The 25,499-nt window shown below is 47.8% G+C and overlaps 1 protein-coding gene and 3 long non-coding RNA genes across 7 annotated transcripts in view; 1 reads left to right on the forward strand and 3 right to left on the reverse strand.

Annotated features, from left to right (window-relative positions):
- Window positions 1-25,499, reverse strand: part of INSR (insulin receptor) — a 192,810-nt gene that overhangs the window by 61,719 nt on the left and 105,592 nt on the right. For all 4 annotated transcript variants that reach the window (XM_077979745.1, XM_077979744.1, XM_077979743.1 and 1 more), the window contains exons 3-5: window positions 12,095-12,416; window positions 2,317-2,465; window positions 336-480 (exon numbers count right to left, since the gene is read on the reverse strand). In XM_077979745.1, coding sequence (XP_077835871.1) covers window positions 336-480; window positions 2,317-2,465; window positions 12,095-12,416 — 616 coding nt within the window. The remainder of the gene's footprint in view (window positions 1-335; window positions 481-2,316; window positions 2,466-12,094; window positions 12,417-25,499) is intronic.
- LOC144337049 (uncharacterized) lies at window positions 995-4,957 on the forward strand. Its single transcript, XR_013409670.1, has 2 exons — window positions 995-2,006; window positions 3,992-4,957. It is a non-coding gene; the product is annotated as an uncharacterized LOC144337049 (long non-coding RNA).
- Window positions 3,694-4,976, reverse strand: LOC144337047 (uncharacterized). The gene is made up of 2 exons (XR_013409668.1): window positions 4,137-4,976; window positions 3,694-4,001 (listed from the first exon to the last, which is right to left on the reverse strand). It is a non-coding gene; the product is annotated as an uncharacterized LOC144337047 (long non-coding RNA).
- LOC144337041 (uncharacterized) lies at window positions 7,553-11,688 on the reverse strand. The gene is made up of 2 exons (XR_013409662.1): window positions 10,157-11,688; window positions 7,553-8,387 (listed from the first exon to the last, which is right to left on the reverse strand). It is a non-coding gene; the product is annotated as an uncharacterized LOC144337041 (long non-coding RNA).

The following is a 25,499-nucleotide window of genomic DNA, read 5'->3' on the forward strand; positions in this document are numbered from 1 at the left end:
GAGTCTCGCTCTGTCACCCAGGCTGGAGTGCAGTGGTGTGATCTTGGCTCACTGCAACCTCTGTCTCCCAGGTTCAAGCTATTCTCCTGCCTCAGCCTCCCAAGTAGCCAGGATTACAGGTGTGCACCACCACACCTGGCTAATTTTTGTACTTTTAGTAGAGATGGGGTTTCACTATGTTGGCCAGGCTGGTCTTGAACTCCTGGCCTCAAGTGATCCACCCGCATCGGCCTCCCAAAGTGATGGTATTACAGGCATCAGCCACCGCACCTGGCCAAAAAAATCCTTGTTTTTCTAATGCCCAAACTTCCTAGTTAGCACTCAGGCCCACGTACCCGATTTCCAAGGTCTCTCCTCGAATCAGACGTAACTTCCGGAAGAAGGAAAGTGACACCAGAGCGTAGGATCGGCGGATTTTTAGATAACCTGAAATTTCTTCAATGAGGCCGAGGTTGGCTTCTAGCTCAGCTGCCAGATTATCTAAGGAAAGGAGAGAATATTCAGTGGGTTTCTATAGAAATATTTCAATCTTCTCATGATTCTCCATGGTGAGAAGATAACCCTCAGGCTGTAAATGATTGGACATACCCAGCTCAAAACTCATCATGCTGGCCAGGCGCGGTGGCTCACACCTGTAATCCCAGCACTTTGGGAGGCTGAGGTGGGCGGATGACCTGAGGTCGGGAGTTCGAGACCAGCCTGACCAACATGGAGAAACCCCATCTCTACTAAAAATACAAAAAAAAATTAGCCAGGTGTGGTGGCGCATGCCTGTAATCCCAGTTACTCGGGAGGCTGAGGCAGGAGAATTGCTTGAACCCGGGAGGCGGAGGTTGCGGTGAGCCAAGATTGCACTATTGTACTCCAGCCTGGGCAACAAGAGCGAAACTCCGTCTCAAAAAAAAGCAAAAAACAAAAATCAAAACAAAACAAACAAACAAACAAAACCTCATCATGCTTAGAACACAATCTGTAGTTCTTAGCATTCCTTAAATGGGTCAAGCATACTTCTGCCCCAGGACCTTGGCACTGGCTGCCTTTGTTGCTCAGAATATTATTCTACCATATATCTGCTTGGCTTGTTCCATCATCATCTCAAACCCTCCTTTCCCACACCAGAGACTTCTCTAAAATAGCAAATAGCAACCCCAGGCTAGGTGCTGGTGGCTCATGCCTGTAATCCCAGCACCTTGGGAGGGTGAGGCAGGTGGATCACTTGAGGTCAGGAGTTCAAGACCAGCCTGGCCAACATGGTGAAACCCTGTCTCTACTAAAACTACAAAAAAAAAAAAAAATAGCAACCCCTTTTAGTCTCTATTTCAGAGGTTGACCAATGACAGCCCACTGGCCAAATTCCACCTGTTTTGTAAAATAAAGTTTTATTGGAACAAAGCCATGCCCACTAGCTGACATGGGTCTATGGCTGTTTTCATATTACAACAGCAGAGCTGAGTGGTTATGATAGACATTGCCCGGCCTGCAGGGCTGAATATATTCATGACAGAGCCCTTTATAGGGAAAAGCTGCCCATTTCCATTCCACCTATTACCCTGCTGCACTTCCCTTCACAGCACAGGCCACCACCTGAACTTACAATATCTGTTGATTTACTTATGTGCAAAAATCCAGCAGAGTAAGGACTTTACCTTACTCACTGTGAGTATTCAATACATGTTTGCTAAAGAAATAAGCAAAGGAATGCCTTTTTGCCTGACATGGTATTTCTTTTCTTTCCTTTTCTTTTCTTTTGAAATGGAGTCTCGGTCTATGGCCCAGGCTGGAGTGCAGCGGTGCGATCTCAGCTCACTGCAACCTCTGCCTCCCAGGTTCAAGTGACTCTCCTGCCTCAGCCTCCGGAGTAGCTAGGACTACAGGCATGTGCCACCATGCCCAACTAAGTTTTGTATTTTTAGCAGAGACAGGGTTTCACCATGTTGGCTGGTCTCAAACTCCTGACCTCAAGTGATATGCCCACCTCAGCCTCCCAAAGTGCTGGGATTACAGGCGTGAGCCACCGCGCCTGGTCTTTTTTTTTTTTTTTTTTTGAGATGGAGTCTCACTCTGTCGCCCAGGCTGGAGTGCAGTGTGGTGCGATCTCAGCTCATTGCAACCTCTACTTGCTGAGTTCAAGCAATTCTCCTGCCTCAGCCTCCTGTGTAGCTGGGATTACAGGCGTGTGCCACCACACCTGGCGAATTGTTTTGTATTTTTAGTAGAGACGGGGTTTCTCCATGTTTCTCTGAGCTGTGAGCGGGGAAGAAAATGGACATGGAGCCCAGCAGGCAGCCCCAATGTCCCCACAGAGAGAGCACTCACTGCCTCCTCGAATGTTGATGATCAGACTCCCGTTGATGACGGTGCATCCTCGGAGCTCCTGGGCAGACGTCACCGAGTCGATGGTCTTCTCGCCTTCTAGGAGGTGGCATACCTTGGGACAGGGACCCAGGCACGGGGTGCACAGCAAGCTAAGGCAGAGCAGAAAGAGAGAGGAATAAGGGTGTTCAAAGTCCCTCAGATATCTCCGGCATCTTTCTGCCTGATATGCTATTTCTTTGTATGTGCATGAGATAGAGTCTTGCTCTGTTGCCCAAGCTGGAAGGCAGTGGTGCGATCTCAGCTCACTGCAACCTCTGCCTCCTGGGTTCAAGAGATTCTCCTGCCTCAGCCTCCACAGTAGCTGGGATTACAGGTGCCACGCCCAGCTAATTTTCTTATTTTTGAGTAGAGACGGGGTTTCACCATGTTGACCAGGCTGGTCTCGAACTCCTGACCTCAAGTGATCCACTCGCCTCAGCCTCCCAAAGTGCTGGGATTACAGGTGTGAGCCACTGCACCTGGCCCTTTCTGCCTGAGATGATATTTCTGAAAACACAGTCTGCCGATCTACCATAGGGCATATTGCTTGACTGTTAAAATTGTAGATTCTGGAGCCGGGCGTGGTGGCTCCCGCCTGTCATCTCTGCACTTTGAGAGGCCAAGGAGGGAGTGTTGCTTGAGCCTGGGAGTTCGAGATCAGCCTGGGAAGACAGCATACCATGCAGGGTCTCAAGTGATGGCACGAGTCCATCATGCTACGGCAAGGTCTTCTGACCTCAGCATTGTTCACATCTGGGGCCAAGTAACTCTCCACTGCGGTGGTGAGGGTGGCATCCTGTGCATTGGACGATATTAGGCAGCATCCCTAGGCTCCACTCACGAGATGCCAGTAGCATCCCTCCCATAAGTTGTGGCAATTAAAAATGTCCTCCAGGCCAGGCGCAGTGGCTCACGCCTGTAATCCCAGCACTTTGGGAGCCTGGCCAACATGGTGAAACCCTGTCTCTACTAAAAATACAAAAATTAGCCAGGTGTAGTGGTGCCCACCTGTAATCCCAACTAATGGGGAGGCTGAGGCAGGAGAATCACTTGAACCCGAGAGGCAGTGGCTGCAGTGAGCCAAGATCGTGCCTCTGCACTCCAGTCTGGGTGACAGAGTGAGACTCTGTCTCAAAAAAATAAAAAAATGGTAGCACCTTCCCCCTTTTTCTCTTCCTCCAGTCGTGTAAGATGTGCCTGCCTCCCCTTCACTTTCCCCCATGATTGTAAGTTTCCTGAGGCCTCCCCAGAAGCAGAAGCCGCTATGCTTCCTGTACAGCCTGCAGGGCCATGAGCCAATTAAATCTCTTTTCTTTATAAATTACCCAGTTCCAGGTATTTCTCTTTTTCTTTTTTTTTTTTTTCTTTTTTCCTATGAGACTGAGTTTTGCTCTTGTTGCCCAGGCTGGAGTGCAATGGCGCCATCTCAGCTCACCGTAACCTACACCTCCTGTGTTCAAGCGATTCTCCTGCCTCAGCCTCCCAAGTAGCTGGGATTACAGGCATGCACCACCACGCCCAGCTAATTTTGTATTTTTAGTAGAGACGGGGTTTCTCCATGTTGGTCAGGCTTGTCTTGAACTCCTGACCTCAGGTGATCCGCCCACCTCGGCCTCCCGAAGTGCTGGGATTATAGGCGTGAGCCACTGCACCCAGCTAATTTTGTATTTTTAGGATAGATGGGGTTTCTCCATGTTGGTCAGGCTTGTCTTGAACTCCTGACCTCAGGTGATCCGCCCTCCTCGGCCTCCCAAAGTGCTGGGATTACAGGCGTGAGCCACGACGCCTGGCTCCAGGTATTTATTTATAGCAGTGCAGAAATGGACGAATGCACGTGGTAATGAGAATGTGCCATTCATTACCTTGAGCTGATGGGCCTGATGTGGCAGAACTGGCACCGTTACCCCAACGTGGCAGAACTCAACTTGCTACTCCAAGGAGGCAGGACATTTGCTGTTCTGTGTGGGATTTGATGCAAGTATGGCTGTAACATGACTCCATGTTTAACAGCAAACGACTTGGGCAGCCTTTGGTCTTGCCAACCTGCAGCCTGATGCCATCAAACTCACAGCCCCCAGGAGTCCTTTGGGAGCCAGTCTTCCCCTGACACGGGGTCTCTGAGATCAGCTCTTGGCTTCCAAAGCCTTTCTAGATCCAGGATGGACACAAGATCCAAGACAAGCTAAGCACCACCTTCTATTCCTGTGGCGGCTCAGAGGTGGGTACAGGACTTAAGTCAGCGCAGTGAGGGTTTTGCTAGAACATGCAGGAAGGGGAAATTGTTTTCCTTCTGGAGTATCTAAGGGTTTTGCCTTCTTGCTAGCACAGGGTGAAGGGTGAGGGAGAAGCTACCTAAAAGAAAACCAACAAAGAGCCAAATAAAGATGGAAAAGACTGATCAGGTACATCACTTAAGCTTCTTGATACAGCCATGCCTGAAGCAACTCCCTGAACTTTTTGGTTATGGGCACCAACAAACTCCTTTAATCTTGGTTAAATCAAGGTTTTTGTTTTTTGTTTTTTGTTTTTTGATGGAGTCTTGCTCTTGTTGCTCAGGCTGGAGTGCAATGGTACAACCTCGGCTCACTGCAATCTCCACCTCCCAGGTTCAAATGATTCTCCTGCCTCGGCCTCCTGAGTAACTGGGATTACAGGCCTGCACCACCATGCCCGTCTAATTTTTTATTTTTTAATTTTTTTTAGTAGAGACGGGGTTTCTCCATGTTGGTCAGGCTGGTCTCAAACTCCCGACCTCAGGTGATCCACCCACCTCGGCCTCCCAAAGGGCTGGGATTACAGGTATGAGCCATTGTGCCAGGCTGGTTAAGCCAATTTGAGTTGGGGTTCTGGTGCATGAAACCACAAGATTCCCAACTGTTACAGTCTCCGTGTGTTCATCTGAAAATAACAACACGAATGCCACAGCTTGTGATGAGGAACTCGATGCATACCACAAAAGCACTTCGCACACAGAACATAATTTTATCCATTGCTACAAGAGTCATTTGTTATCGGTGGCATCGTTGTTGCTGCTGCCGTTGTTCTCACACCCCTGTGTATTCAACTCTTCAGAATGATTTTTGTGACTGTAGTATCATAAAGAATGCATCTGGTCTTCATCCCAGTTCTTGGCATAGAGCTTCAAAAACCCTTGGAATTTTCTGAGTCATAGGAATGCTTTTGTTAGGAGGGTTAGGAATGCTGGGGGTGACTTGCGGTGGGGGCCTAGATAACATTAGGGTGGGGGGCGGTCACCAGAAAGACCAATCTTGTGATCACAGGGTTGGGGCTTTTAGTCACCTGACCTCCAGGGAGAGGAGGGGGCTGGAAATGGCAGTGTTTAATCACATGGCCAATGATTTCAATCAATCACACAGAAGGAAGGAGACTCCAATTAAAACTCTGGACACTGGGCCAGGTGCAGTGCCTCACGTCTGTAATCCTAGCTCTTTGGGAGGCTGAGGCAGGTGAATCACGAGGTCAGGAGTTCGAGACCAGCCTGGCCAACATGGTGAAACCCCGTCTCTACTAAAAATACAAAAATTAGCCGTGCATGGTGGTGCATGCCTGTAGTCCCAGCTACTTGGGAGGCTGAGGCAGGAGAATCGCTTGAACCTGGGAAGTGGAGATTGCAGTGAGCTGAGATTGTGCCACTGCACTCCAGCCTGGGTGACAGAGTGAGACTCCATCTCAAAACAAACAAACAAACAAAAACTCTGGACACTGAAGCTCAGTAGTACTTTCCAGTTGGTGGACATGTCAGTATGTCAAGAGGGTGATATAGGCTATTGCCACAGGGAGGGAATATGGAAATTCTGTGTCTAGAACTCTCCCAGATCTTGCCCTATGTGTATGCTTTATAATAAAACTATAACTGTATAGCAGGGTTTTTAAATTTGAGACAAGATCTTGCTCTGCCACCCAGGCTGGAGTGCACTGGCACAATCTCAGCTCACTGCAGCCTCGAACTCCTGGGCTCAAGCAATCCTCCTGCTTAAGCCCCCCAAGTAGCTGGGACTACAGGCATGCACCCCCACACCTGGCTAATGTTTTTAAATTTTTGTAGAGATGGGGTCTTGCTATGTTGTCCAGGCTGGTCTCAAACCTCTGAGCTCAAGTGAGCCTCCAACCTTAGCCTCCCAAAGTGCTGGGATTACAGGCATGAGCCACCACACCTGGCCAGGTTTATTTTAGATCTGTGAGTTCCTTCTAGTAAATTATCAAACCCAAAGAGTTTGTGGGACTCCCCCAGTTTAGAGCCAGTTAGTCAGAAGTGTGGGTGGCTGGGGGATCCCCAAGATGCTGCCAGTGTCTGAAGTAAGAGAAATCTCATGAAAGGCTGAGCCTTAAACTTGTGGAGTCTGATGCTAACTTTGGAGGAGGATTGTGTCAGAACAGTGTTGCAGTACACCCAGGTAGTGGCAGAACAGCTGAGGCGGAAACAAAACAGTGTCCAAATGTTTGACTTCTTTTATTGCCTCTATTCTTATTATGTGGCAGGCAATGCTCTAAGCCTGGAGTTGGCAAACAGTGGCTCGGGAGCCAAATCCAGTTGGCCACCTGTTTTTGCAAATAATATCCTATTGGAATATGGCCACATTTATTGGTTAGTATATCATCTAACCCCGCTTTCACACTGCAAAGGCAGAGTTAAGTCACTCCAACAGAGACCATATGGCCCTGAGCGCTGAAAATATTTACTATCTGGCCCTTGGCCAACCCCTGTTCTCAGCTGCCAGTATACATGAGTGAACAAAGCCAATAATATGCTTTCCCAGTGGGAAATTATAAATGACCATGAATTCTTTGCAGCCTCTCCCACCAAGAAGTGGAGTCTATGTTCCCACCTGTTGAATCTGGGCTTGGCCATATGGCTTGCTTTGGCCAATGGGATATTTGCAAACGTGATACAAGCTGAGGCTTGAAAAGCACTTGAACACTGAGGTCTGTCCTTCCTGGCTGCTGGAGTGACAGACTTATGGAGAGAGACCCCCGCTGACCATCTAAGACCCAAGAGGCTCTCCTAAACCATCCTCCTAAACCATCAGCCATAGCTAAACAGGCCCAGGCCAGACAAACCTTCAGTCAACACACAAAATCATCAGAGCTCCTAAAGGAGTGTTTTAAGCCACTAAGCACTGAGGTGGTTTTGTTACACAGCAAGGGCTAGCTGATACACTCCCAAAGCTTATAAGCTGGTTGGGGAGAGTAAATAAATTGACAACAAAGGTTAGGTGCAGTGGCTCAGGTCCTGTAATCGCAGCACTTTGGGAAGCCAAGGTGGGAGGCTCGCTTAAGCCCAGGAGTTCAAGACGAGCCTGGGGAATAGAGCAAGACCCCTATCACTACAAAATTTTTTTTTAGCCAGGTGTGGTGGTATGTGCCTATAGTCCCAGCTACTCAGGAGGCAGTGGCAGGAGGATCTCTTGAGCCCAGGGCGTTGAGACCACAGTGAGCCATGTGGGTGCCACTGCACTCTTGCCTGGGTGATGGAGCAAGACCTTGTCTCAAGAAAAAAAAAAAAAAAACTGACATTAAAAATATCAGCTAGCGACAAATCAGAGTTAAAACTAAATGATGTGACAGAGAATAGTGCATGGATGACTGATTCATACAGGAAGGATTTGCCAAGGAGACGACCAGGACAAAAAGTGGGTCATTCTCAGATTAAGGGACAAGCATTTTAGGAAGAGGGAACAGCTAATGCAAAGGCACAGAGGAAAGCGGATGTAGCAAGCTGGAGGAAAAGCTCCTGCGGTTGCAGCCATGGCCAAGAGGCACCGGAATGAAATTAGAATAAGAACTGGCAGAGCCTTCTTGATAAAGAGTTTGGATTCTGTCCACTGGTCTTGGGGAGCCACTGGGGGGTTTTAGGTAAGGACATGGCATATGATCAGATAGCCACTTTTATTTTTTCTTTTGAGACAGTCTCGTTCTGTCACCGAGACTGGAGTGCAGTGGCACAATCTTGGCTCACTGCAACCTCCATCTCCCAGGTTCAAGCAATTCTCCTGTCTCAGCCTCCCGAGTAGCTGGGATTACAGGCGCCTGCCACCATGCCTGGCTAATTTTTTTTTTTTTTTTTTTTGAGACGGAGTCTTGCTCTGTCGCCCAGATTGGAGTGCAGTGGCCGGATCTCAGCTCACCGTGGTTTCACCGTGTTAGCCAGGATGGTCTCAATCTCCTGACCTCGTGATCCACCCGTCTCGGCCTCCCAAAGTGCTGGAATTACAGGCTTGAGCCACCGCGCCCGGCCAACCGCCTGGCTAATTTTTGTATTTTCAGTAGAGACGGGGTTTCACCATGTTGGTCAGGCTGGTCTCGAACTCCTGACCTCAGGTGATCCACCCACCTCGGCCTCCCAAAGTGCTGGGGTTACAGGCGTGAGCCACCACCCCCGGCCCAGGTGGCCACTTTTAACCAGTGTCACTAGAATGGAAGCAGGAGCAAAGAGATTGTTCAAGGGGACTGGGTCAGACATGATGGTGAAGTAGATGGAGTTGTAGACGAATCTGAGACCTCAGCTTAACAGGAAGAAGTGAGAGAGGCCAAGAAGAGTCAAGGATTTTAGGTCATTCTCCCCTTCCCAATGGATGTCCCGTACTCATTGAAAATTTATCCATCACAAATATCTGATCCTCCTCATCTCAGGAAGCAGCACTGTGCTATTACATCCCAGCAGGTACTTTGGAATGACAGTAGACGGTGAGACCTTTTTTTTTTTGGGAGATGCAGTTTCACTCTTGTCACCCAGGCTGAAGTGCAATGGTGTGATCTCAACTCACTGCAACCTCCGCCTCCTGGGTTCAAGCAATTCTCATGCCTCAGCCTCCAAGGAGCTGGAATAACAGGTATCCACCACCATGCCCGGCTAATATATATATATATATTTTTTGTATTTTAAGTAAAGATGGGGTTTCACCATGGTGGCCAGGCTGATCTCAAACTCCTGCCCTCAGGTGATCCATCCACTTCGGCCTCCCAAGTGCTGGGATTACAGGCATGAGCCACTGCGCCTGGCCAAGACCTTTTAACGAATCCACATGAGTTCCCAGAACTCTGCTCTTAACACTTTCCCAGATAAGCCACCAGAATGGAAGAAAACATGTGGCCCTATTTGATAACAAACCACATTCGAAAATGCCACAGTCCTATAAAGTCTTTCATAAGATAAAAAGAAAAGCTTCAGGCCAGGTACGGTGGCTCACACCTGTAATCCCAGAACTTTGGGAGGCCGAAGTGGGTGGATCACTTGAGGTCAGGAGTTCGAGACCAGCCTGGCCAACATGGTGAAACCCCGTCTCTACTAAAAATACAAGAAAAAATTTAACAGGGCATGGTGACAGATGTCTGTCATCCCAGCCATGCAGAGGCTGAGGGAGGAGAATCGCTTGAACCCGGGAGGCTGAGGTTGCAGTGAGCCGAGATCGCACCATTGCACTCCAGTCTGGGCAACAAGAATGAAACTCCATCTCAAAAAAAGCAAAAGCACTAACAAAAGACATTGGCCGGGCTTGTTGGCTCACACCTGTAATCCCAGCTACTTGGGAGGCTAAGGCAGGAGAACTGCTTGAACCCGGGAGGCAGAGGTTGCAGTGAGCCGAGATCACGCCACTGCACTCCAGCCTGGGTGACAGAGTGAGGCTCTGTCTCAAAATAAATAAATAAATTAATTAATTAAAAGCTTCAGAAATAAAAATATTAATTTTTTTAAACCTACGCAATAAAATACTGCGACAATGCACCATCCTCTCCTTTGTTTTCTTCCATTCAGGAAAGGTCTCCGGTGCCAAAGATGTGCTGTCAGTTTCTCAGAGTTTTTGTTTTAGCATCTCCTACATCATCAGTGAGAAAGTCAAAGGAGGCTGCTATATGTCTCAGGCCGTAGTTAAGGTGAGGCAAAAATGCCTTTTATTTAAGGCCAATGTCTTTTAAACAAACGTCTTGCCAGGAGATATTAACCCATTTTTTTTTTTAATTTCAAATGCGATTTTAGAAAAGAATCAAAAGGAATATGGTCATTTCCTCAATCTTGGGAATACACTGGCCAAAAAAAAAAAAAAAAAAAAAAACACTCTGTCTGGTATGCAAAGGTGATTTATAGACCCTTTTGGTCAATAAAGGCAAAAGGTTTTGTTGGTAGGTTTTTATCAACAACAAGCAAAACAAAACATATTGTACTTACAGGTTTCACAAACACTCAAAGAAAGAGTCGTAAGAACTGAAATTACAGCTTGTTTTCCTTCCCGCCCTCTCCACCCAGGGAAATAAAATTTCCCACCGCAACACTCTCGCTTGGCTAATTCTCAAGTCTGAAGAGGCAGATACTTGACGTCAGCAGGTCAGCTCAAGGCCTCTTGATATGTGTCTGTTTCTGATTTGTTTTTGTGTTGTTTTGTGGTGTGTGTGTGTGTGTGTTTTTAAAACAAAGCATAAAACCTCAATACAAAAACCAGGAAACAGATTTTTGCAACTCAGTTACGGCCCCCAAAATAGCTCATGGAAGAAGCTAACGGCGTGAACAGAAAGTCTGTGATGTGCGTAGGAAATCTGACTCACTGCCGAAGAGAGAAAACCCTGCTAGTTCTCACCCAAACGGCAGGAAATGGTTTGATTATACTGTCCTTCAGAGAACAGCAAAGCCCTGAGAATAATGCAGAATTGAGTCTCTTCCTCCTGGAGACAGTATGTTCTGGGCTAATCTTGGCACACCACCAGGCTACAGGCCAGGGAAGACACAAAGACCTTGGTATATCCTTGATGTGACAATGATGAAGCTACATCAGTGAGGACAGGCCACGTGGAAGATTTTAGGGAAATTCAAGGACTCGGTCGTTATTATGTTTTCTCGTTCTGAAGTCAAGCACAGAAAGCTTAGAACTGGGGTCCACAATGCCAGACGGCGCGGTGGCTCACACCTGCAATCCCAGCACTTTGAGAGACCGAGGCAGGTGGACCACTTGAGGTTGGGAGTTTGAGACCAGCCTGACCAACATGGCAAAATGCTGTCTCTATTAAAAATACAAAAATTGGCCAGGCGCGGTAGCTCACATCTGTAATCCCAGCACTTTGGGAGGCCGAGACGGGAGGATCACGAGGTCAGGAGATCGAGACCATCCTGGCTAACATGGTGAAACCCCATCTCTACTAAAAATACAAAAAAATTAGCCTGGCGTGGTGACGGGCGCCTCTAGTCCCAGCTACGTGCGAGGCTGAGGCAGGAGAATGGCGTGAACCCGGGAGGTGGAGCTTGCAGTGAGCCGAGATTGCACCACTGCACTCCAACCTGGGTGACAGAGCAAGATTCCGTCTCAAAAAAAAAAAAAAAAAAAATTAGCCAGGCATGATGGCAGACACCTGCAGTCTCAGCTGCTTGGGAGGCTGAGGCAGGACAATCACTTGAACCCAGGAGGCAGAGGTTGCAGTGAGCCAGGTTCGTGCCACTGCACTCCGGCTTGGGCGAGAGAACAAGACTCCATCTCAAAAAAAAAAAAAAGAATGGTGGGCACAATGCCAGAAGTATATACTATCTGGCCCTTTAGAGAAAAAGGTAGGCAACTCCTGCTCCCAAGCCCAGGACCAAAACAGGGTGCAAAAGTAGCATCTGAGAGCAGAGACCTCACTCATAGCCAATTAACCCTGGGTTTGCACACAGTTTTAACAGGAGGCATCATCACAACCAACCCCATGTTCCTTCTCCTCTCGGCTGCCGCCCCCTGGACCCACATACAGAACTCACTTGCTGGAATTCATCGTGTACCCGGAGGGACACTCAGGGATGCACTTGTTGTTATGAATGACGTACTGGTGGCAGCCCTGCCTCCGCGAGTTCTTGCATTTGTGGTGCAGGTCCTGGCAGAAGCTGAAGTTCACACAGCGCCAGTCCTGGAAGTGGTAGTACGGGGGCGGGCAGGTCTCCACACACCTGCCGTCCAGGTAGAAGTTGCGGCAGGCCACGCACTTGGTGGGGTCGTCGGGCTCAGAACAGTTGCCCAGGCACTCGCTGTGGCAACAGAGGCCTTCAGCAGTGCAGCCGTGTGACTTACAGATGGTTGGGCAAACTGGAGAGAGAGAGGGAAGAAAATAAATGAATAAATAAAACAGTTGGTCAATGGCTTTGTCCAATTCCTGTCTGCATATGCAGCAATTCTGGATCAGACAGTGAGAGCCAACCAAATACTAACAATAAAAGCGGCATTTCCACATCATTACCCACATGCCAGACACATCTATTAACTGGTTTCAGCCTCCAAACCATTGGTGTGCTTGTCAATGTTTAACAACTGCCTGAGGGAGGGGGACAGGAGGGCCCAGATCTATATAGCATTTGCCAATTTCCATGGTGTAAATATTCCTACCAGTGGTGGATTTCAGGCCACCCACATGAAGTTACTAAACATACAGCTGGCAAGCGATACATAGTAGCATTCCTCTAAATAGTATTTATAAGTATATACAAAATGTATCTACTATTGACACAAAAGTAGTAAATAACCTCAACAGCACAGATAATAGGAAAACATCGTATGCTATTAGGAGGTGGTGAGTTTTGAGTCTTTGCTACTTTTAAAAACCTTTGTTACTTTAAAAACTTCGGTTTTTAATGTCATTTGTTTAACTGTAGGTTTATGTAGTTTTTATGAATATCTATGTCTAACAAATGGCTCACAAATTGACTGAAAATTTGACCACTGGCTCTAGCAAGCCAACTCCAGCATGCTGCTGCACCCCACATGTGAAGTAGATACACTGTTATCTCCTTTATTTTTTTGTTTTACAAATGGGGAAACTGAGGCTTGGGGAGGTTAAGTAACTTGCCCCCAAACCACTGATTGCTTCAACAGACATTTGCTTGCACTAATCTAGATACTGTAACCACTATGGGGAAAAAGTGGCTGCAGACCCTGCCTTTGGGAGCAAGCACAAGGTCTAATGGAGGAGACATGTTAGACTTAAACATGCAAATGTGTCTGGGTGCCATAGCCCATGCCTGTAATCCCAGTACTTTGGGAGCTCGAGGTGGGTGGATCACCTGAGGTCAGGAGTTTGAGACAAGCCTGGCCAACATGGTGAAACCCTGTCTCTACTAAAAATACAAAAATTAGCCGGGTGTGGTGGTGCATGCCTGTAATCCCAGCTGCTCAGAAGGCTGAGGTATGAGAATCACTTGAATCCGGGAGGTGGAGGTTGCACTGAGCCAAGATCGCGCCATTACACTCCAGCCTGGGCGACAAGAGCAAAATTCCATCAAAAAGAAAAAAAAAAAAAAAGGCTGGGTGTGGTGGCTCATGCCTGTAATCCCAGCACTTTGGGAGGCCAAGGTAGGCAGATCACCTGAGGTCAGGAGTTCGAAACCAGCCTGGCCAACATGGTGGAACCCCGTCTACTGAAAATACAAACAATTAGCCAGGTGTGGTGGCGGGCGACTGTAATCCCAGCTACTCAGGAGGCTGAGGCAGGAGAATCACTTGAACTTGGCAGGTGGAGGTTGCAGGGAGCCGAGATCATGCCACTGCACTCCAGCCTTGGTGACAGAGGGAGACTGTCTCAAAACAAAAAAACGAAACAAAAAAAAAAAAGAAAAAGAAAAAGAAAAAAAGTTGGGGAGTATTCTTCACCCCAAATCCCCAAACTGTGATTCTCAGCACAGTGGATCCCACCAGCCAAACTCAGGGAACAGAAGTGGCCCCAGAAGCTACATCCATATGTGAGCAGCACCGTCTGGTCGAACTTTCTGCGATGACAGAAATATTCTCTATCTGGGCCGTCCAACACAGTAGCCAATTCTCCCCTGTGGCTTCTGAATGTGGTTAGTGCGACTAGGAAATCCGATTTTTTTTTAAGTGTGGTAAAATACACATAGCATAAAATTCACTATTGTAACCATGTCTAAATGTAGAGTTCAGTGGTATTAAATACTTTCACGTGGCTATGCGACCATCACCACCACCACCCATCTCCAGAACTTTCTCATCTTAACCAAACTGAAACTCTGTCCCCATGAAACACTGACACCCACCCTCCTCCCCAGCTCCTGGCACCTCCCATTTTACTTTCTTTTTATTTATTATTATTATTATTTTTTTTTTGAGATAGAGTCTTGCTTTGTTGCCCAGGCTGGGGTGCAGTGGCGCGATCTCAGCTCACTGTAACCTCCGCCTCCCGGGTTCAAGCGATTCTCCTGCCTCAGCCTCCAGAGTAGCTGGAATTACAGACGCCACCACCACACCCAGCTAATTTTGTATTTTTAGTAGAGACGGGGTTTCATCATGTTGGCCAGGCTGGTCTTGAACTCCTAACCTCGTGATATTCCTGCCTCGGCCTCCCAATGCGCTGGGATTACAGGTGTGAGCCTTTGCTCCCGGCATCCCATTTTACTTTCTGTCTGACTCTGACAACTCTAGGAACCTTATATAAGTGGAATAATATAGGATTTATTTATTTATTTATTTATTTATTTATTTATTTATTTATTTATTTATTTATTTTGAGATGGAGTCTCACTCTGTCGCCCAGGCTGGATGGAGTGCAGTGACTCGATCTCGGTTTACTGCAACCTCCACCTCCTGGGTTCAAGGAATTCTCCTGCCTCAGCCTCTGAGTAGCTGGGATTACAGGTGCCCACCACCACGCCCCACTAATTTTTTTGTATTTTTAGTAGAGACAGGGTTTCACCATGTTAGCCAGGCTGGTCTCGAACTTCTCACCTCAAGCGATCCACCTGCCTCGGCCTCTCAAAGTACTGGAATTACAGGTATAAGCCACTATGCCCAGCCTAGTTGCACTATTTTAAATTCCCACCAACAGTGTACCAGGGTTCAAATTTTTACCAAGTAACCAAACTTTCAACTACATTTCATTTTAATTTCAGTTTAAAATTTTTAAAAAGTTTTACATTGATACACAATGTTTTACACATTTATGGGGTACGTGTGATATTTTGTCACATGGATAAAACATGTAACGATTTCTTTTGTGTGTGTGTGATGGGGTCTGGCTCTGTCCCCTAGGCTCTGGGGTGCAGTGACATGGTTACAGTTCACTACAGCCTCAATCTCCTGGGCTCGGGTGATCCTTCCACCTTGGCCTCCTGTGTAGCTGGAATGATGGACATGCACCACCACACCCTGCTAAGTTTTTAATTTTTTGTAGAAATGGGGTCTCACTATGTTGCCCAGGCTGGTCTCGAACTCCTGGCTCAAGCAATCCTCCCACCTCAGCTTCCCAAAGTGCTGAGATTACAAGTGTGAGCCACTGCGCCTGACACAGTTCCAATGTTTACTAGCCACAGATGACTACCATCTCCCACACTAGACAGTGCAGGCATAGAGAATAAAAGCAGACCCCCTACAGGCCTTGGGTGGGTCTAATCCCTGCCAGTCTTGCTAAGTCCTTCTCCCAGGCTGGCCTCCTTTCTGCACCTCCCACCCACACACACCCAGGCTCAGCCCTACCTTAGGACCTTGTGTAAGCTGTTCTGGGTGGAGCATGCTGGTCCCTTGTCCCCTTGTGGCTCACTCTTTTGTATCCTTCAGGTCCTTATACAGACCTTCCCTGACCTCCCCAGCAGAAGTTGCCCCTCCTTCTCCATTCATGAGCTAACACGTTATCTCATTACATTTTCCTTATGGCACGGATCACTCTTGAAAATTATCCTGGGGCTGGGCATGGTGGCTCACACCTGTAATCCCAGCACTTTGGGAGGCCGAGGTGGGTGGATTACTTGAGGTCAGGAGTTCGAGACCAGCCTGGCCAACATGGTAAAACCCCGTCTCTACTAAAAATACAGAAATTAGCCAGGCAGGCCGGGCGCGGTGGCTCAAGCCTGTAATCCCAGCACTTTGGGAGGCCGAGACGGGCGGATCACGAGGTCAGGAGATCGAGACCACCCTGGCTAACACAGTGAAACCCCGTCTCTACTAAAAATACAAAAACTTAGCCGGGCGAGATGGCAGGCGCCTGTAGTCCCAGCTACTCGGGAGGCTGAGGCAGGAGAATGGCGTAAACCCGGGAGGCGGAGCTTGCAGTGAGCTGAGATCCGGCCACTGCACTCCAGCCTGGGTGACAGAGCGAGACTCCGTCTCAAAAAAAAAAAAAAAAAAAAAAAAAAGAAATTAGCCAGGCATAGTGGCGGGCGCCTGTAATCCCAGCTACTCAGGAGGCTGAGGCACGAGAATCCCTTGAACCTGGGAGGTGGAGGTTGCAGTGAGCTGAGATCATGCCACTGCACTCCAACCTGGTTGACAGAGTGAGACTGTCAAAAAAAAAACAAAAAACAAAAAAAACCCCAAGAATTAGGAAGTTCTAACAGGGCCAAGCACAGTGGCTGATGCTTGTAATCCCAGCACTTTAAGAGGCTCAGGCGGGTGGATCACTTGAGGTCAGGAGTTCAAGACAACCAGCCTGATCAACATAGTGAAACCCATCTCTACTAAAAATACAAATTTTTTTTTTTGGGTGTGGTGATGCTTGCCTGTAATCCCAGCTACTCGAGAGACTTAGGCAGGAGAATCGCTTGAACCCAGGAGGAGGAGTTTGCAGTGAGACAAGATTGTGCCACTGAACTCCAGCCTAGGTGACAGAGCAAGACTCCATCTCAAAAAAAAAACAGGCTGGGGGAGGGATTGTTAATAAGAGTCCCTTGCTTCCTTCTTAAGGCTGTTGCAAGAAATAAACAGGATAACGTCGGTAACACATCAGATTCTTTGATAGAGACATTTTTAGGCTTGATAGAAATTAACTACAGAGGGTATCTATAATTATCACAATTATCAACGTCATTAACACTGATCTGTCTGTGGGAACCTGAGGGCTGAAATTCAATTGGAGGAAGCAATATACAAGGCAGACAATTACCTAGGGCCCACAGAGTCCCAACGCTCTGGCAAGGACACACACACAAGAGGAAAGGGCTTGTTTCCTGGGCTGGAGCCACTTCAGAGGGTCAGTCCTTTCATTCAAAAGAGGCGTCATCAATGGCCTAACACAAACCTCTCAAACACATAAGTCCTTCCGGCCCAGACAATGGGAAGAAAAATTATTCAACCATTGCAAACAAGGCCAGAGGCTGCCAGACTTTGTAATCCCGTGTTGGAGCCCTGTCTGACAGGCTCATCTGAGCTATTTCATTTTCCAGCACAGGAGTTGGTCAACTTTTTCTGTAAAGGGCTACAGGCAAATACTTGAGGCTCTGCAGGACATACGGTTTCGGTTGAAACTACTCAACTCTGCCATGATGGCATGATAGCAGCTATAGACATATGTACGTGAAGAGGCATGGCTGGGTCCAATAAAACTTTATTTATAAAAGCAAGTGATGGGCCAGATAGTTTTATCAACCTGCGTTAGTTAAATGTACCTGTAATTGATTTTATTCTCTTTTTTGAAATGGAATCTCGCTCTGTTGTCCAGGCTGGAGTACAGTGGTGCAATCTCTGCTCACTATAAACTCTGTGTCCCAGGTTCAAGCGATTCTCTTGCCTCAGCCTCCTGAGTAGCTGGGATTACAGGCACTCGCCACCATGCCTGGATAATTTTTGTATTTTTAGTAGAGACGGGGTTTCACCACGTTGGCCAGTCTGGTCTTGAACTCCTGACCTCAAGTGATCTACCCACCTTGGCCTCCCAAAGTGCTGGGATTATAGGCATGAACCACTACACCTGGCCGATTTCACTATTTCTATTAGGGACTAGACTCATGGAAATTAGTGCTAACTTACAGACAGATACGCTGCAAATTATTTTCATCTCAGAGAAAAGATACTCTCAGCTGGGCATGGAGGCTCATGCCTGTAATCCCAGCACTTTGGGAGTCTGAGGCAGGAGGATTGCTTGAGGCAGGAGGAGTTCAAGACCAGCCTGGGTAACAGAGTGAGATCCCATCTCTCCCTACCAAAAACAAAAAAAAAAGGGGGGGGGGGAAACAGAAAAAAATCATCCCCAAAGATTACAGTTTTATTCTCCTGTGGGACATTAAGCAGCCTCATAGCTAACATTGCCTTCTTATTTCAGTGACTATACATGTTTTGGCTTTATAATCCTGCTGTTCCCTCACTAATGGCTTAAATAAACATGTTGACCTGTATTCTTTGGTGTTTTGTTGTTGTTGTTGTTGTTGTTGTTTGTTTTGTTTTGTTTTTGAGACAGAGTCTCACTCTGTTGCCCAGGCTGGAATGCAATGGTGCGAACTCGGCTCACTGCAACCTCCACCTCCCTGGTTCAAGCAATTCTCTGCCTCAGCCTCCTGAGTAGCTGGGATTATAGGCGCCCGTCATCACGGCCAGCTAATTTTTGTATTTTTAGTAGGGATGGGGTTTCACCATGTTGGCCAGGCTGGTCTTGAACTACTGACCTCGGGATCCACCCACCTCGGCCTCCCAAAGTGCTGGGATTACAGGCGTGAGCCACCACGCCCAACCAGTTCTTTGAAGACTATCCTTGGAACACTATAAGCCCATTCCAGGTGTCTCCAACTCCGTAGGGAGATGTTGATCAAACAGTACAAAATTTCACTTAGGAGAAATAAGCTTTAGTTATGTAATGGACACAATAGTTGCTATAATAAGTAACAGTACACTGGACATTTCAAAATTGCTAAAAATGTAGATTTTTTTAACCATCAAACAATAAGTATGTGAGGCGATAGCTTTTAAATTGGCATGATTAAATAATTCTACAATGTAAACAGATATCAAAACATCACATGCTATCCCATAAATATATAACATATACAATTATTATTTGTCAATTAAAAAAAAATAGAGGCCAGGTGTGGTGGCTCCGCCTATAATCCCAGCACTTTGGGAGGCCGTGGCAGGGAGTTTGAGACCAGCCTGGCCAACATGGTGAAACCCTGTTTCTACCAAAAATACAAAAATTATACAGGCATGGTGGCACGAGCCTGTAATCCCAGCCACACAGAAGGCTGAGGTAGGATAATCACTTGAACACGGGAGGCAGGGGTTGCAGTGAGCCGAGATTGTGCCACTACTGGGAGAGAGAATGAGACTCTGTCTCAAAAAGAAAGAAAAGAGAAGAGAAGGAGAAGGAGAGAAAGAGAGAAAGAGAAGGGAGGGGAAGGAGGGGAGGGGAGGGGAGGAGAGGGGAGGGAAGGGAAGGGGAGGGGAGGGAAGGGAAGGGAAGGGAAGGGAAGGGAAGGGAAGGGAAGGGAAGGGAAGAAAGAGCAAGGCAGGCTACTCGGGGTGACCACTGCACCTCCTAGCTGAGTGGGAGTCCTCTAAACTGGTTCTGGACGCTTCCACATACTCTTGTTCCCCATACTGATTTCTCTGAACACGAATTGTTAGAGAGAATGTGAAAAGCTCCACACGAAAATCACAAGCCTGCCAGGCTCAGTGGCTTGTACATGTAATGGCACTTTGGGAGGCTAACATAGGAGGATCTCTTGAGTCCAGTAGTTCAAAACCAGCCTGGGCAAAATAGCCTGACTCTGTCTCTACAAAAATAAAAAAATTAGCTGGGTCTGATGGTGCACGCTACTAATCCCAGCTACTGGGGTGACTGAGGTGGGAGAATTGCTACAGCCCAGGAGTTTGAGGCTGCAATGAGCTGTGACTGCACCCTGCACTCCAGCCTGGGCAATAAAGCAAGATCCTATCTTTAAAAAGAAGAGAGAGTGAGGGCCGGGTGCAGTGGCTCACGCCTGTAATCCCAGCACTTTGGGAGGCTGAGGTGGGTGGATCACGAGGTCAGGAGATCAAGACCATCCTGGCTAATACGGTGAAACTCCGTCACTACTAAAAATACAAAAAATTAGCAGGGCGTGGTGGCGGGTGCCTGCAGTCCCAGCTACTCGGGAGGCTGAGGCAGGAGGATGGCGTGAACCCGGGAGGCGGAGCTTGCAGTGAGCCGAGATCGCGCCACTGCACTCCAGCCTGGGCGACAGAGTGAGACTCCATCAAAAAGAAAGGACGGAAGGAAGGAAGGAAAGAAGGGAGAGAAAAAGAAAGAGAGAAAGAAGGAGGGAAGGAAGAGAGAGAGAAAAGAAAGAGAAAGAAAGAAGGAGGGAGGGAGGGAAGGAAAGAGGGAAGGAAAGAAGGAAGGAAGGAAGGAAGGAGAGAGACAGAAAAAAGGAAAGAAGGAGGGAAGGAAGGAGGGAGGGGAAAGAGAGAGAAAGAAAGAAGAAAGAGGGAGAAAGAAAGAGGAAGGAAGGAGAGAGAAAGAAGGAAAGAAAAAGACAAAGAAGAAAGAATAAAGAGAAAAAAGAAAAGAAAGAGACAGAGGGAGAAAGAAGAAATAAAGAAAAGAGAGAAAGAAAAAGAAAGAGAAGGAAAAGAGAAAGAAAGAAAAGAAAGAGAAGGGAGGCAGTAAGGGAGGGAGGAAGGGAGGGAAGTAAAGAAAAGAAGGAAAGAAAGGGAAAAATCACAAGCAGCCCAGGGTGGGGAAAGGGCATGACACAAGTGAAGTAGCCACAGAACAGCAGCTTCTTCTGGTGACACAGACCGCAAAGTGAAGACGTTATGAAAGCCACGTGTCGTGCAAGATGAGAAACAGCCCCGGTGGAGGACGGGGTTGACTTTCCTCTCCTTGTGCCCCTGACCTGATCCCCCTTATTGACACTTAATGAGCCCAAGTGTCTGTTCCTGCCCAACTTCTGGTTTGGGGTAGGAACAGTCAGCAGCCCAGGCTGTGTCTGCCAGAGAAGACGGCAGACTTTCAGGAAAATGCCAAACCGTCCAGCAGCTATCCCTCCCTCACATCTGCGCACAAGTGCATGCTGTGTGTGTAGGGAACATCTACCCAGATCTCCCCTCTCCAAAAATGCAGGTTCTGTGTCCATCCATTGTCTCCCCTCCAAAGCCACCTTGAGCCGCTGGTCCCAATTTTCCCCCAGTTCTCCCTAAACCTCCCAAAAGCTCCTGGGTGAGCAAACAGAAGCAGCCATCGCCTTCCTGAAACTGACAGCTGCGGTAGCTTTTTCACTCTATGCTGCTGAGAAGATCGGAGACTAAAATCTAACTAAATTGATGGAGGGGAAAGGAGATCGCTGTGTCAGAGTCCTCTGGTGGACCCTCCCCAGGATAAACAATGTCCCCACTAAAGGACCACTTCCCTAGACAGAGGGAGTCACAGAAACACCAATTTGCTTCAGGGAGGCAGTTCAAAGCAAAGGGAGGAACATTGCACCAAGAGGCAGGTGCAATTTGATGCAGTATTTCTTTTTTCTTTTTTTCAAGATGGAGTCTCACTCTTGTCCCTCAGGCTGGAGTGCAGTGCCATGATCTCAGCTCACTGCAACCTCCGCCTCCCGGGTTCAAGTGATTCTCCTGCCTCAGCCTTCTGAGCAGCTGGGATTACAGGCGCCCGCCACCACACCCAGCTAATTTTGTACTTTTAGTAGAGACGGTGTTTCATCATGTTGTCCAGGCTGGTCTCGAACTCCTGACCTCAGGTGATCTGCCTACCTCGGCCTCCCAAAGTGCTAGATTACAGATGTGAGCCACCACGTCCAGCCCTGACATAGTATTTCCACTTCTAGGAATTATCCTGCAGACAAGAGACCCAACGTCCACGTCAATGCCTGGAAGGGGATATTCTCTGCCCTGTCAGACCTTAGCCATTTGTGTTTCTAACAGCAAAAGACAGAAAACAACCTAGAGATCCAAAATAGAAGACTGGGTAAATAAATTACTGTGGGTCAAGGAGGCGGAATCGTATGTAGCTGTAGAAATGGAGATAGCTCTATGCATTGAGAAGTTGGAATCGCTACCGACATAGCATTAACTTGAAAAATATCAAGGTGCAACACAGTGTCTAAAGAGTCTAAATCATTTGTAGAGAAGGAAAAGAGACATGTATGGTGGGAATACAAAATGGGATGGCTACTTTGGAAAACAGTTTGGCAATTTTTTTCTTTTCTTTTCTTTCTTTTTTTTTTTTTTTTGGAGACAGGGTCTCGCTGTGTTGCCCCAGCTGGAGTGCAGTGACACAATCTCAGCTCACTGCAACCTTGATCTTCCAGGCTCAAGCCATCCTCCCACCTCAGCTTCCTAAGTAGCTGGGCTACAGGCACATAGCAGCTCACCAAGCTTAGAGTTTGACACATTTTTTACAGAGATAGGGTCTTACGATGTTGCTCAGGCTGATCTCAGACTCCTGGCCTCAAATGATCCTAAAGTAGCTGGATTACAGGTATGTGTCAGCCCACTCAGCTAACATTTTTGTAGTTTTTTTGTAGAGATGGAGTCTTGCTATGTTGCCCCGGCGGATCTCGAACCTGACCTCAAGTGATCCTCCTGCCTTGACCTCCCAATGTGCTGGGGTCACATATGTCAACCACCGTGCCCTGCGCCAGTAATCTAGCACTTTGGAAGGCCACGGTGGGTGGATCACCAGAGGTCAGGAGTTCAAGATCAGCCCGGCCAACATGGTGAAACCCCCTCTCTACTAAAAATACAAAATTAGCCAGACATGGGTGGGCATGCGCCTGTAATCCCAGCTACTCGGGAGACTGAGGCTGGAGAATCACTTGAACCCAGGAGGTGGAGATTGCAATGAGTGGAGATCATGCCATTGCACTCCAGCCTGGGTGACAAGGGTGAAACTCCATCTAAAAATAATAATAATAATAAAATAAAAATAAAGTTAAGCATATGGGTCACGTATCGTGGCTCACACCTGTAATCCCAGCATGTTGGGAGGCCGAGGTTGGTAGATCATTTGAGCTCAGGAGTTCGAGACCAGCCTGGTCAACAAGGTGAAATCCCATCTCTACTAAAAATACAACACAGGGCAGGGTGTGGTAGCACATGCCTGTAACCCCAGCTACTCGGGAGGCTCAGGCAGGGGAATCGCTTGAATCCAGAGGCAGAGGTTGCAGCGAGCCAAGATTGTGCCACTGCACTCCAGCTTGGGCGACAGAGAGAGACTCTGTCTCAAAAAAATAAAAATAAAAATAAAGTTGAGCATATGCTTCTCATCCTTACCACACAACCCAGAAATCTCATTCCTAGGGTTTTACCCTAGGTATGCAAAATGGAAACACGCGTTCATGCAAAAACCGGTACTTGAACGCTGATAATGGCTGCGTTCATAATCACTCCGAACCGGAAACAACCCAAATGTCCCTCAACTGGGGAATGCATTAAACTGTGGCACATCCAGGCTGGGCGCGGTGGCTCACACCTATAATCCCAGCACTTTGGGAGGCCGAGGCGGGTGGATCATGAGGTCAGAAGATCGAGACCATCCTGGCTAACACGGTGAAACCCCGTCTCTACTAAAAAATACAAAAAATTAGCCGGGCGTGGTGGCGGGCGCCTGTAGTCCCAGCTACTCCGGAGGCTGAGGCAGGAGAATGGCGCAAACCCGGGAGGCGGAGCTTGCAGTGAGCCGAGATCGCGCCACTGCACTCCAGCCTGGGCGACAGAGCGAGACACCATCTCAAAAACAAAAACAAAAACAAACAAACAAAAAAAACCTGTGGCACATCCATACAAGGAAACACCACTCCGCAATAAAAAGAAATGAAACACTCATACCCATAACAGCATGGATGATTTTTTGTTTTGTTTTGTTTTTAGATGGACTCTCACACTATTACTCAGGCTGGAGTGAACTAGTGTAATCTCAGCTCACTGCAACCTCCGTCTCCTGGGTTCCAGTGATTCCCCTGCCTCAGCCTCCTGAGTAGCTGGGATTGCAGCTGTCCACCACTATGCCTGGCTACTTTTTGTATTTTTAGTAGAGATGGGGTTTTGCCATGTTGCCCAGGCTGGTCTCGAACTCCTAGCCTCAAGCAATCCTCCCACGCTGGCCTCCCAAAGTGCTGGAATTACAGGTGTGAGCCACCACACCTGGCCAACAGCATTGCTGGATTTTAAGTGCATTATATTCAGTGTAGAAATGGATCCAGGTCGGATGCGGTGGCTCACGCCTGTATTCCTAGCACTTTGGGAGGCCGAGGTGAATGGATCACCTGAGGTCAGGAGTTGGAGACCAGTCTGGCCAACATGGTGAAACCCCGTCTCTACTAAAAATACAAAATTAGCCGCCTGTGGTGGCAGGCGCCTGTAATCCCAGCCACTCGGGAGGCTGAGGCAGGAGGATTGCTTGAACCCAGGAGGCAAAGGTTGCAGTGGGAGGAGATCACACCATTGCACTCCAGCCTGGATAACAGAGTGAGACTCCATCTCAAAAAAAAAAAAAAAAAGAAAAAAGCATCCAGGCCAAACTGGATTATTCTCCTCCTCTGTCTTCCCTTGCCACTTTTAAGTATTGAATTTATTTTGTATAATTTTAGTGGAATTATTCTTACTGAGAATAAAATTTTTTACAATCATTAAAAAAAAAGAAAGAAGGCCGGGCGCGGTGGCTCAAGCCTGTAATCCCAGCACTTTGGGAGGCCGAGGCGGGTGGATCACGAGGTCAGGAGATCGAGACCATCCTGGCGAACACAGTGAAACCCCGTCTCTACTAAAAAAATACAAAAAACTAGCCGGGTGAGTTGGCGGGCGCCTGTAGTCCCAGCTACTCGGGAGGCTGAGGCAGGAGAATGGCGTAAACCCGGGAGGCGGAGCTTGCAGTGAGCTGAGATCCGGCCACTGCACTCCAGCCTGGGCAACAGCGCGAGACTCCGTCTCAAAAAAAAAAAAAAAAAAAGAAAGAAAGAAACTGGTCTCAAAAGCTACACAGTGAATGATTCCATTTTGATGACATCCTTGAAAAGGTAAAATTATAGCAAAAAAGGACAGAGCCCAGTGGGTCACCAGGGGGCTGAAAATGGAGAGGGAGTATCTGCAAACACCCAAGAGGAAATTGTTTTTGTGAGGGTTGGGGGTGGGTGGTGATGGAACCATTCTACATCTTGATTGTGGTGATGGTTACATCACTACACAGACCAATTAAAATCTGAAGAACTTTACATTAAAAACGGTGAATTTTACTCTATGTAAATTGTACATTAAAAACTGCGGGCCGGGCGTGGTGGCTCATGCCTGTAATCCCAGCACTTTGGGAGGCCAAGGCGAGCGGATCACAAGGTCAGGAGATCCAGACCATCCGGACTAACATGGTGAAACCCCGTCTCTACTAAAAATATAAAAATTAGCTGGTCATGGTGCCGCGCACCTGTAGTCTCAGCTACCCGGGAGGCTGAAGCAGGAGAATCACCTGAACCCGGGAGG

Source organism: Macaca mulatta, chromosome 19 (assembly GCF_049350105.2).
Source record: "Macaca mulatta isolate MMU2019108-1 chromosome 19, T2T-MMU8v2.0, whole genome shotgun sequence".
NCBI classification, from domain to species: domain Eukaryota; kingdom Metazoa; phylum Chordata; class Mammalia; order Primates; family Cercopithecidae; genus Macaca; species Macaca mulatta.